The sequence below is a fragment of the Chionomys nivalis genome, chromosome 19 (assembly GCF_950005125.1).
Source record: "Chionomys nivalis chromosome 19, mChiNiv1.1, whole genome shotgun sequence".
Classification (NCBI taxonomy): Eukaryota; Metazoa; Chordata; class Mammalia; order Rodentia; family Cricetidae; genus Chionomys; species Chionomys nivalis.
The window spans coordinates 19,250,856-19,263,712 of record NC_080104.1 but is presented as its reverse complement, the minus strand read 5'-3'; the positions used below and the strand labels follow the sequence as shown (position 1 = coordinate 19,263,712).

Below are 12,857 nucleotides of genomic sequence, written 5' to 3'. Positions count from 1 at the left end.
TTTGATATTTTGATGTCTAGTTTCTTGAGTTCTTTGTATATTTTAGAGGCCAGTTCTCTTTCAGATTTGGGGCTAATGAAGATCTTTTCCCATTCTGTAGGCTGCCATTTGGTCTTGTTGATTGTATCCTTTGCTTTACGGAAGCTTCTCAGTTTCAGGAGGTCTCATTTATTAACTTTTAATCTCAGTGTCTGTGCTACTGGTGTTATATTTAGGAAGTGGTGTCCTGTGCCAATGTGTTCAAGGCTACTTCCCATTTTCTCTTCTATGAGGTTCAGTGTGGAAGAATTTATGTTGAGGTCTTTGATCCATTAGTTCTTGAGTTTTGTGCACAGGGTTAGATAGATTATTCTTCTACATGTCGATATCCAGTTATGCCAGAACCATTTGTTGAAGATGCTTTCTTTTTTCCATTGTAGAATTTTAGCTTCTTTGTCAAAAATCTGGTGTTCATAGGTGTGTGGATTAATATCAGGGTCTTTGACTCAATTTCATTGGTTCACCTCTCTGTTTTTGTGTCAGTACCAAGCTGTTCTCATTACTATAGCTTTATATTAGAGCTTGAAGTCAGAGACGGTAATGTCTGGAAGTTCCTTTATTTTACAGGATTGTTTTTGGCTATCCTGAGTTTTTTGTTTTTTCATATGAAGTTGAGTATTGTTTTTTTTCAAGGTCTGTGAAGAATTGCACTGGAATTTTTTTTATGGGGATTGTATTGAATCTGTATATTGTGTTTGTTATGATTGCCATTTTTACTATTTTGATTCTACATATCCAAGAGCATGGGAGATCTTTTCATTTTCTGATGTCTTCTTCAACTTTTTTCTTCAAGAACTTAAAGTTTTTGTTGTAGAGGTCTTTCACTTGTTTAGAGTTACACGAAGATATTTTATATTGTTTGTGAATATATTATAATATATTGTGAAGGGTGACGTTTCTTTAATTTCTTTCTCAGCCCATTTATCATTTGTATATAGGAGGACTACTGATTTTTTTTTGAGTTGATGTTGTATCCTGCCACATTATTGAAGGCGTTTATCAGCTGTAAGAGTTTCCTGGTACAATTTTTTTGGGTCACTTATGTATATTATCATATCATTTGCAAATAGTGAAAATTTGACTTCTTTTCCAGTTTGTATTCCCTTGATCTCCTTTTGTTGTCTTATTGCTCTGGCTAGAACTTTGAATATTATATTGGATAGATATGACGAGGCCTTGTTCCTGATTTTAGTGGAATTGCTTTGAGTTTCTCTTCATTTTGTTTGATGTTGGTTATTGGCTAGTTTTATATTGCCTTTATTATGTTTCGGTATGTTCCTTGTATCCCTGATCTCTCTAAGACCATTATCATAAAGGGGTGTTGGATTTTTGTCAGAGGCTTTTTCAGAATCTAATAATCATGTGTTTTTTTTCTTTTCTTTCAGTTTGTTTATATGGTGGATTACATTGACAGATTTTTCATATGTTGAACCATCTCTCCATATCTGGGATGAAACCTATTTGATTTTTGTGGATGATTTTTTTTCTGATGTGTTCTTGGATTCGGATTGCCAGTATTTTATTGAATATTTTTGTATCAATGTTCATGAGGAAGATTGGTCTGTAATTCTCTTTCTTAGTTGTGTCTTTGTGTGACTTGACTATTAGGGTAACTGTTGTCTCATAAAAAGACTTTGGCAGTGTCTCTTCTGCTTCTATACTGTGGAACAATTTGAGGCTTATTGATATCAGCTCTTCTTTGGAATTCTGGTAGAATTCTGCACTGATACCATCTGGCCCTGGGGTTTTTTTTGATTGAGAGACCTTTGATGGGATTTTAGTCTATTTAAACTGTTTATCTGGTTTTGACTTAATTTTGGTCTATGGTACCTATTCAGAAAGTTGTTCATTTCCTTTAAATTTTCCAATTTTGTGGAATGTAGGTGTTTGAAGTATGGCCTGATGATTCTCTAGATTTCCTCAGTATCTATTGTTATGTCCCCCTTTTAATTTTTGATTTTGTTAATTTGGATATTCTTTCTCTGCTTTTGGTTAGTTTGGATAAATGTTTGTCTATCTTGTTGATTTTCTCAAAGAACCAACTATTTGTCTCACTGACTCTTTTTTTGTTTTCTTCTTTTCTATTTTATTGATTTTAGTCTTCAATTTTGTTATTTCCTGTTGTCTACTCCTCCTGCATGAGTTTTCTTCTTTTTGTTCTAGAGTTTTCAGGTGTGCTGTTAAGTTGCTGGTGTGAGATTTCTCCAGGTTCTTTTTGTTGGCACTTAGTGCTATGAACTTTCCTCCTAGCACTGCTTTCAAAATGTCCCATAGTTTGGATATGTTGGGCATTCATGTTTATCAAATTCTAGGAAGTCTTTCTTTACTTCTTCCTTGACCCAGGGGAATTCAGTTGAGATTGTTTAATTTCCATGAGTTGGTGGGCTTTCTCCAATTAATGTTGTCATTGTATTCTAACTTTAAGCCATGGAGATCTGATAAGATACAGGGAGTTATTCCAAATTTTTGCATCTATTGAGATTCGCTTTGTTGCTGAGTATGTATGTGGTCGGTTTTAGAGAAGGTTCCAGGAGGTGTTGAGAAGGTATATTCTTTTGTGTTTGGATGGAATGTTTTATAGACGTCTGTTAAACCCTTTTGAGTTATAACATCTGTTAGTTCCTTTATTTCTCTGTTAATTTTCTGTCTGGCAGGCCTGTCCAGTGGAGAGTGTGGGATATTGAAGCCTCCCACTATTTGTGTGTGGGGTTTGATGTGTGATTTAAGCTTTAGTAATATTTTATAAATGTTGGTGCCCTTATATTTGGGCATAGGTGTTGATGATTGAGACTTTATTTTGATGGATTTTTAATTGATTTATGAATATGAAATGGCCTTCTTCATCTCTTGATTAATTTTAATTTGAAGTTTATTTTGTTAGATATTAGGACAGCTGCACCAGCGTGTTTCTTATGTCCATTTGGTTGGGAAATCTTTTCTCAATCCTTTACTTTGAGGTAATATCTGTCTTTGAAATTGAGGCATATTTCTTTCTTTTTTCTCTTCCTTCCTTCCTTCTTTTTTTTTTTTTTTTTTTTTTGAGACAGGGTTTCCCTGTGTAACAGTCCTAGATATCCTGGAACTAGCTCTTGTAGACCAGGCTGGCCTTGAACTCACAGGAATTCACCTGCCTCTGTCTCCCAAGTGCTGGGATTAAAGGCATATACCACCACTGCCCGGCTATATTTTTCATATCCAGTCTCCTAGCTTGTGTCTTTTTATAGGTGAATTGATATCACTGATATTAAGAGATATTAATTACCAGTGATTGTTAGTTTCTGTTATTTTTGATTTTTGTTGTTTCTGTTGATATTGTGTATGTGTGCTTCATTTCTTTGGTTTTTGTTGGTCTGGGATTATCTATTGCCTGTGTTTTTGTAGGTGTAGTTATCTTCCTTGGATTGGAGTTTTCCTTCTCGTACTTTTTGTAGGGCTGGATGTTGATGGAGCTGCGGGCTGTGTTTCTGCCACCCAGCTCCCAGCCGCCTGGCTAGCTTATGCCCTGGAATAACAACACACAAATTGTGTTCTTTTAAACACTGCTTGGCCCATTGTATCTAGTCTCTTCTTGGCTAATTCTCACGTATTAATTTAGCCCATTTCTAATAATCTGTGTAACACCCCAAGGTGCGCTTACCAGGAAGATTCTAGCCTACGTCCATCTTGGGTCAGAGCTTCATCGCGTCTGCCCCAGAGAGCAGAGCTAAGGCGTATGAGCTCACTTCCTCTTCCTCCCAGCATTCTGTTCTGTTTACTCCACCCACCTAAAGGCTGGCCAATCAAATGGGCCAAGGCAGTTTCTTTATTATCCAATGACCTTCCTCCATCAGGTGGATTTGTAGTGAGGTAGGGTCTTCACTTCTTATGCAGAAAATAAAATCAACCAGAACTTTTGGAAGCTCTGTCTCCTACCCAAATTCCTGCATCAGATGACTCTCCTGTGATGATCTAATTATACCCTTAGATAAAGCCAGCTCTCCCATCCCATTTCCACTGGCCTCCTTCCCTTTCCTAAGTTAGTAGCTCTGGAATTCTTCCTTACAAAAGTGTTGTTGTGTTCTTGCTCAATTAACATCACCATAGATTTTCCTGTAATGGTGCCACCTTACAGTATACAATTTAGCAAAATAACATACCTAATCATGGTGCTATATGGCCAACGCTGCTATTGTCTGTTGTCAGATATATGTATTTTTTCCAAATTAAAATGTAAAGTATATGACTTCTTTGATGTCTCATTGCATCTCCCTCCAGATAACACTTGACTTTTTATACATTGGACAAAATCCAAGATTTCAATTGGACATTAAGAAGGATTTCTTCTTCCCACACCTGCTTGCACTGGCTTTTTGAAACCCATTCCCTATGGAGGAATACCTTGCTCAGCCTAGATATAGTGGGGAGGGCCTTGGTCCTGCTTCAAAACACTACACTTGACTTTGTTGACTCCCCATGGGAAGCCTTCCCCTCTCTGAGGAGTGGACAAGGGAGTGAGTGGAATGGAGATGGGAGGTGGAGAAAGTGGGAAGAGGGGAGGGTGTGAGAACTGGGATTAATATGTAAAATAAGAAAATATAGTTTTTTTTTAAAAAAAATAAAGAAATAAATTTAAAATAAAAAAGTAAGTCACAGTTTCTCTTCGCCATCTTTCCTCCGGCCGGGCGGCATCTCCCATCATGAAGGTCGAGCTGTGCAGTTTCAGCGGGTACAAGATCTACCCCGGACACGGGCGGCGCTACGCCAGGACCGACGGGAAGGTTTTCCAGTTTCTTAATGCAAAATGCGAGTCCGCATTCCTGTCCAAAAGGAATCCCCGGCAGATAAACTGGACTGTCCTGTACAGAAGGAAACACAAAAAAGGACAGTCGGAAGAAATTCAAAAAAAAAGAACCCGCCGCGCAGTCAAATTCCAGCGGGCCATCACTGGTGCATCCCTTGCTGATATAATGGCCAAGAGGAATCAGAAACCAGAAGTTAGGAAAGCCCAGCGAGAGCAGGCCATCAGGGCTGCCAAGGAAGCAAAAAAGGCTAAGCAGGCATCCAAGAAGACCGCAATGGCTGCTGCCAAGGCCCCCACAAAAGCAGCACCTAAACAAAAGATTGTGAAGCCTGTGAAGGTCTCTGCTCCCCGAGTTGGTGGAAAACGCTAACTTGGTAGATCAGAGTTTTGAATAAAGTCCATTTCAAACTCTAAAAAAAAAAAAAAAAATAAGTAAGTCACACACCACACACACACACACACACACACACACAAAGAAGGATTTCTTGATTGTGAGATTTTCATGTTATTGCTTGGCTTGTGAATGGTATCATGTTATCTTAAAAATTGCTGTGTGTGTGTGTACACATACTATGACAGACGTGGGGGGTTCTGAGGACAGCGTTTTGGAACTGTTTCTCTCCTTTCTTTTACTTGGTTTCAGGAATTAAGGTTAGGTTGCCAAGCTTGTGCAGCAAGTAGTTTTACTCAGGGAGCCATATCGCTGGCACCAATATCAGGTTGTTTTCTCTTTCGGCAGAGAAGTGGAGCAGAAGACCATTCAAACCGTTCCAGTACAGCGTTTTCATAACCTTCCTGATGGTCATCAGTAAGAATTAGTTAAGGGCTTACTTCTCCAGAAAAGCACTGAACAAAGACGAATGAATGCATCAGCTTTCCCAACTTTGTCTTTCCAGTAATAAATATTGGACCAATGACACATTTGTCTGTAATATGTGTGAGTTTATGAGTATATTTTTTTGGCCATCATCATCATCATCATCATCATCATCATCATCATCATCATCATCATCATCGCCATTCCTGTTCGGCAGACATATGGGCATAAGCAAACCACACTGCATAATCCTCTTTCCAGGAATTTATAAGCGTAACCTGTGGTAATTGAGGAAGAGGCATGTGAGGGACGAGCCACCTTTGAGCTGAGTTGTTTGAAGCCTCTTTGCATTTAACCACAAACATATCCACTTCCCCAACATCACTAAGAATGACATTTTTTTTTTTTTTTGCTTTGAGAACCAGTTATGTCACCTGTGCCCTAACTTAGACATCTGATAAGAAATGATATCGAGCGTATGAGGTAGCGTGGGATTAAACATCCACCCTTGAAGTCTCTGGGTCTCTCCTGTCAGCACCGAGCACTATTCTTCCTAGCTGCTCTTCTTGTGACAGGCTCTGTGGATTTGAATCTCTTTTAAAAAGATGGGCTTGTCGGGTGGGGTGGGGTGGGGTGGCTGGAGAGATGACTCAGCCGTTGAGAGCCTTGGCTGTTCTTCCGGAGATCTATTGCTCAATTCCCAGCACCCACACGGCAGCTCAAAAGTGTCTGTAACTCTAGGTCCAGGGGATCTGACACCTTCACACCAATGCACATAACATAAAATTAAATAAATTTTAATAAAAAATGGCTTTGCAATTAAACAGGAAAGCACATGTCTATTCCGTCTCTTTCCTTTCCCTCTTTTTCCTCTCTCTTCCCATTTCATGTGTTAAAATATGTTCTAAAAGTCTTCGATACCTATAATCTTCAAGGACAAAGCCACCTCAGGCATTTAGCCTGTGAGCTTCTGTAGGACTTCAATTATTTCTTTCTTTAAACAACTATTTGCTACTGTTTGGAATTCCACAAGAGCACCCAGCTACACAACCATAACACATGCAGAGGACCTAGCTCAGACCCACACAGGGTCCGTGATTGTTGCTTCAGTTTCTATGAGTCCTTATGAGCCCTGCTTTGTTGGTTCTGTGGGCTGTGTTCTCCTGGTGTCCTCGACTCCTCTGGCTCCTGCAATCCCTCTTTCCCTATTCTGTGGGGTTCCCTTGACTCCCTTGACTGCATCTGCTCCCATCAGTTGTTGGATAACAATTGGGCAGGCCCCGATCTATGAATACAGCAAAAATAGCATTGAATTCCACCCCCCCCAGTCTTGTTTGCTTCTATATTGGATCTCTGGCCTGTTTCCTGGCCCTCCAGGCAGTGTCAGGCCTGGGCTCCCTCTAGTGGCACGGACCTCCAATTGCACCAGTATTTGGTTGGTCACTCCTACAGCTTCTGAGCCACCATTACCCCAGGACATCTTGCATCTTGGAGGCAGGACAGACAGATCTAAGGTTTTATGGCTGAGTTGGTGTCCCAGACCCACTGCTGGGAGCCTTGTCTGGTTACAGAAGATGGTCAGTTCAGGCTTCACATTCCCCATTACTAGGGGTCTTCACTGGGGTCACCCTTGAGGATTCCAAGGAGTTTCCACTGCACTAGGTTTTCACATTGCCCCCCTCCTGACATGTACCCTCAATTCCAGTCATCTTTGCCAACACCGGGCTCTGACAGTCTTTCCACCCCTCTTCCATATATTCCCTGAACCATAGATGCAGGAGCTGTACTGCAGATGTGTTCAATGGGGCTGGGCTTCCTGTAATCTGCTGATCTCTTCCTCCAATCTCATTTACTGTAAAGCGAGGTCTCTTTGATAAGGGGTAGTAGCTGCATTTATCCAGGAAATCTCTCTTGCACATCCTAGCTACATTCTTGATCCTCAACTGATTGAATTCAAGGATGTGCGGGAGCCTATACACATGAGGACTGATTATACTTTTGGGAGGAAAGATTTGTTTATTTTTTATATTTGTGAGCATGTGTGTGCATGCATGCATGCACGCTGTGTGTTTGTGTACATGCATGTGTCTGTATATGCATGCAGGAGCCGGAAGAGGGTAACAGATATCCCCCATATCACTCTGTCTTATTCTTTCAGGGCAGGGTCCCTCTCGAAACCTGGGACTTATGTTTTCTTAGTTATGTTAGAGGCAGTAAGGCTAGCGATACTCCTGTTTCAATCCTCCATGGAACTGGTGTTACCTGTTTGCTACATGGGTTCTGGGACCTGAACTCAGGTCCTCATGATTGCACAGAGGTTCTTTCAGTCACTGACCCACCTCTCCAACCCTACCCACCCGCACACTTTTAATAAGAAAGAATAAGGCAAGAAGCTTTCTTCCAAAAATTTTACAGTGATATTGCTACAAGGTTTTAACAGAATTGGGAATTAAATTAACCAAGACTTTTGAAGCTTCCATAATTTAAGAACAAGCTAATAAACACAAAACTCAGTTTAGTTCTCACTCCATTCATAGCAGGGAATCTTCAGTACACAAACAGTAAAAACAAAATTTCAATTAATATTTATCCTGTCTAGGACTTCCCTATGCAGATCTGATACTCATATCTTTATCCTTTCTTTAAAGCCTTAAGAAAAATAAATAGATCCATAAATAACTCATATAAATATAGGTTTCACCTGTTAAATAATAAAACTTTTGACCCTTAAATTTTGTCTTCTTCAGAGAGAGAGATGTAATAAGGTAGACAATTCATTAAAATAACTTATGCCCTCCCCCAAAGTTATCTCAGGACATATTAAATACATAAATAATTCAAAGCCCACAATTTAAAGCAAACAAGAAGCAAACTGGCGCCCCTTTAAACCCCATCCTCAGGGAGGAGGGCAGACAATTCTGACTCCATATCTGATTCAGTGTTACTGAATCAGTATTGATGAGTATCAATCGCACAATCTGTTCTAAGAATACAAATGAGTTTGCTGAGAAGCATGAGAGTTTCTTAGGGGCTGTGGCTTGTCCTAACTGCCGGCAGTCTCAGGTCTGGGCTTAGGCCACGTGGCGAACGATGGAGGACACGCAGGTGCAGCCCACACCCACCAGCATCTTCTCCACCCGGAAGGAGAAGGGGCAGTTCTCAGGCTCCCTCTTCAGGACCAGGATCTCTTGCTGGAGGAGAACAGAGTTCATGTGGTGCTCCAACTTCCCCTGAGCATTGACACAGCGCTGGTGGCGGCACTGTGCCTCCCAGATCACAGAAGGATATCTGTTAGGGTCCTCGTTGCGGCTGCAGGGGAGACAGAAGGAAAGTGAATTCTGGCTAAGTGGAAGGAAAAGCAGGATCAGGGAAGGGAGGACGAGCGTAGCGCGACAAATAGGAGCTCTGCAAAATCGCTACACGTTGGTTTGAAGAACTTTGGGTTGTCTGAAAGTCTAGGTTCTCTCCCTCCCATCCCTTCCTTCTCCTTCTTCATCTCCCTCCTCCTCTTTTGCAGCAATAAGGATCAAACCCAGTGTCTCCCACGAGGCAGACACCCATTCTGCCACTGAACTACATCCCCAGTATCACAAACTTGGATTTTCAAGTTCGTGAAGGGTTTTAGAAGAATGTCTTGAATGATAAACAAAATATGCTAAAGGAAGGTTAAAATATGTTGTGAGGAAGGTCACAACATAGAAGGTACACTATAGGGCACCTTTGATTTGTGGGAAGAGACAAAGGGTTGAACCATCAAGGACTAAGGTGGCTGTTTCCCTGACTTGGTGAAGCTGGTCTTTGAAAGAGGGAATTTGTCAGAATTCTATTTGAGAACACTTCATGAGTTGGAGCCCAAACGTTATGTGAAAAGCTGGAAACAAAGACAAAAGGCTCCTTATACAAACTGACTAAATAGTTCACTTAGACTTTTTGATTGATTGAATCATCCTTAGTATTGGGAGCAGGGGAAAAGAAGAAATCCTATAGTCAGGTGAATCACTAGGTCCCTTGCCACTGGAAACTTATTCATATAAACTCAAATCATCAAACAACTTTTGTATTGACCCCTCAATGGAGTCTAAATACATACAACAAAAATAAGTCAAGTCTAAAGGGGAAGAAATACCAAACACAACACTTCCTCCACCAGATTTCATGTTTTAACTTTTCAAACCTTTTTCAAGACAGACACAGAGATACCTAATTAATTTTAAATTATTTTCAGCAAGCCTCCTCAGTTGAAGCTCTGGTAGAAGAAACATAATGCTCTATGATAAATGTCCTGATTTCCAAAAAGTCAGCAATCAACTTGATGGCTCATAAATGCTAGAATTGCGCTTATTGATTTGGAGTGATAGAGAAAACACAGGCATTAATTAATTAAGGGTCTAGATATCCAAAACGTCAAAAAATTGACTAGCTCTCAGAGGTGCTAAAATCACTGTTCTCATTAATTTGGGTTGATGTTTGGCTTTAGTGACAACTCTAACAGGTTAGGGTGGAGTGTGAGGTTAGGAGGAAAACAGGAAATAATGCTCAGGGCATGTGTAATGAATCAAAAAGCAAAAAACCCACAAATTTTTGTCTGGAGTCCTTACGTACTGGAGAGTCCAGGGCGAGGTGGATCGGTTGAGGTAGTCTGAGGGTCTTCGGGAACTCAGTTTCGGGCTAAGAGAGTTCAGGACTGTCAGGTTGACCTTCACATTCTGGAGAAAGTTCTTGCCCTCAGTGTTTGGACATCCTGAACTTTGTGGGATAGGTAACCCTGCCTTCACCACAGCCTCCAGGCTTAGCAGCAGCAACAGCAGCAGAGACTGAAAGGGAAACCAGAGTGATGGGGACTGGATTAGTATATGGGCTGTGCTGGCGAATTCATTATGATGAGTATATAGCTAATTATAGGAAACATGTCACATTCTGGAAAGATCTAATTTAAACAGTTTAAATTAAAAAATTCTTCAGATAACCGAAATGACACTAAAAATGTAGAATTTATTTTATTCTTAATCAGTTTCCTATAGACTTCTTGTGACTGAGGATAGGAAGGCAGTTTTAGACGGCAGTGGTTTTAGAAAAAGTGTCAAGTCATGTCATCCCATCAGGCTGCTGGCTCATGAGTCAACAGGACAACAAATGACCTTGAGTTCTAGGAGGAAATGTCCTCCTACAATCAAGCTGTAGAAGTCCTACGTGATGTCTGCATTCATGTTAGAATTAGAAACAGTGTTTTTATACCGGCTGCCCTTCAGATAAAAACTGGATTCTCCCGTTTTCTTAGGTATATTTTCTTATTGTTCTACACATAGCGTACATTGATTCTATAACGAGAATCAGATTTCAGAACATACTTTTTAAGTTAAGTATTTAAAAACGTAAAGCTTTATTTTGAAACAGTTGTACATGTATCTAATTAGAATCAAGTGGTTTGAATGCACTAAGACTTTGGTATAAAACAATGGTAACAGACATTGTTTCCAAAGCTTTCAAATCTGCAAGAATTAGTAACCCACTTTAGTCTAGATTAACGAGCAAAAACTGACAAGAGAGAACGTCAAATCCTTTGCACTCAGAAAAACAGGCTTTTGACAGACACTCTTGCTCATTGTGTCGCACCACGTGACATTTCTGATGTGGGCTAGTGCCATCAGAAGTATCTTTCAGGTTTAACCTCATCTTTCTGACTGATACTTATCAGTTCTTCAAAAGGCTGTACAATGATTTAGGCATCTACCAAAGGTTTCATTTCTAGTTCTGCGTACACAGATTCATGGGCCTCCACAGTTAGAGTCCAGAATATTATACCCCAAGTGGCAACATGACCTGGTTTCAATCAACAAGAACCTTAAAGACTAGTGCAGGACTCACCAGAGACGAAGATCTCCCCGGACTCATGGTTGCTGCTTCTGATCAGCTGGCACTGGATGAGCTTCTGCCTGGGGTGAGGTGGATGAAGTGGGGTGCTCCCTTCTCTCTTTTTATAGCGTTCTACACCTTCTGTGGTCACTTACGTTGAGAGTGGGTTGGGGGTGACACTGGAGTAAAGGTTCCATCCTATAACGAGGTCAGGCGGAAGCACCCTCTCATGATGGGCAGGGCATCATGTATCTCTCAAGGTAGATGGGAAGGGCAGAAGTTCACTCTGCAAAGGAGCGCTACTCAGGGGAGCTGAGCAGAGGTACTTTGCTGTGGTTCAGCATGATGTGTTTATGGACGTTATCTGAAGCTGCTGCAGACATGTGCCCCATCTTAATGGCTTGTGGGAAAATAGAAGCCTGACAGTTGACGAGTACCATGTGCTTTGATTTTTTGACTTGATCTTTCTCCTTTTTTTCCTACCAGATTCCCTGACCAGAGATCATTCCACCAAACACTCAAGGTCTTGCTATATAATCAGACAAACCAAATAAATAATTTCACAATGATGGAATGCGTTTTATTTAACTGAGTATAACAACTGATTTTCTTGAATGTCTCCCCTGTGTAGGGAACAATCACAAAGTCCAGTTAGTTATTAGGGAGTAGCTAGAGACATGAGATTTACCAGTGAAGACATGGCTGCCATATGTTATCAAGAAACTTGTTAATATTTGCTGCTTTGAGGTTCAGTCTCATGCCTTTCTTTTAGGAGGAGGGGAAGGAATGGAAATAGAACATGGGGTTGACTAGATGAGATGAAGAAGGTATCCAAAAGAGAGATAGAGACTGAAGAGAGACAATGGGGAAATTGAAGTCCTGGGAAGTAGAGACTAGTGAGAGAGACGAGAAAAAAAAAAAAAAAAAGAAACAGCTCTCACGCTCTCTCCTCTCAATGAGATGACCTTTGGCTTCAAGTTCTTGAGAAGAGTTTCTCTTCAGGACAAGATGGGGGTCATTACATCATTACACATAGATGCCATCAATATGTCATTTTTCTATGCCTCTACCTGTAATGGAATGAGTCATGTCCCCTGGCTTCTCAGCTCTTTGGCTTCTGTCTCACATTCAACACAAACATGAGGCAAACCAGTAGCTCCTGTTCGGTAAACAGTGTCTGGTAGGATTGCTGAATTCCCTTTGCAATGGCATTCATCTCGGAAGTTGGCAGCAGCTCTCACATCTGTTTCCTCTCTCTGGGTCTTCAACTCAGACTTTTCCGTTTGGACCAAGTTTGCTGTTTGGACAGTTCTACTGCCCCTGAAATGATTCTCAAAGCACATCTCTCGTTCTCTCACCTCCTGAATG

At 40.8% G+C, this 12,857-nt stretch overlaps 2 protein-coding genes across 2 annotated transcripts; one reads left to right on the top strand and one right to left on the bottom strand.

Moving 5' to 3' along the window:
• The first annotated feature begins 4,686 nt into the window (after window positions 1–4,686).
• On the top strand, window positions 4,687–5,229 carry LOC130862250 (60S ribosomal protein L24). Its single transcript, XM_057751770.1, has one exon. It carries the CDS (start codon window positions 4,716–4,718, stop codon window positions 5,187–5,189), a length of 474 nt encoding a protein of 157 aa, XP_057607753.1. The 5' UTR covers window positions 4,687–4,715; the 3' UTR covers window positions 5,190–5,229.
• A 3,478-nt stretch (window positions 5,230–8,707) lies between these two features.
• On the bottom strand, window positions 8,708–11,528 carry Il17a (interleukin 17A). The gene is made up of 3 exons (XM_057794280.1): window positions 11,502–11,528; window positions 10,239–10,450; window positions 8,708–8,945 (listed from the first exon to the last, which is right to left on the bottom strand). Exons 1-3 carry the CDS (start codon window positions 11,526–11,528, stop codon window positions 8,708–8,710), a joined length of 477 nt encoding a protein of 158 aa, XP_057650263.1.
• Window positions 11,529–12,857: the final 1,329 nt, after the last annotated feature.

Bases quoted from the DNA above. Each gene is read 5' to 3' on its own strand.
- LOC130862250 (XM_057751770.1), top strand. From the start codon at position 4,716: ATGAAGGTCGAGCTGTGCAGTTTCAGCGGGTACAAGATCTACCCCGGA.
- Il17a (XM_057794280.1), bottom strand. From the start codon at position 11,528: ATGAGTCCGGGGAGATCTTCGTCTCTG. The intron at 10,451-11,501 runs GTGAGTCCTGCA...TTTCCCTTTCAG, and splicing joins CGGGGAGATCTTCGTCTCTG to TCTCTGCTGCTGTTGCTGCT. The intron at 8,946-10,238 runs GTACGTAAGGAC...TCTCCCCTGCAG, and splicing joins ACCTCGCCCTGGACTCTCCA to CCGCAACGAGGACCCTAACA.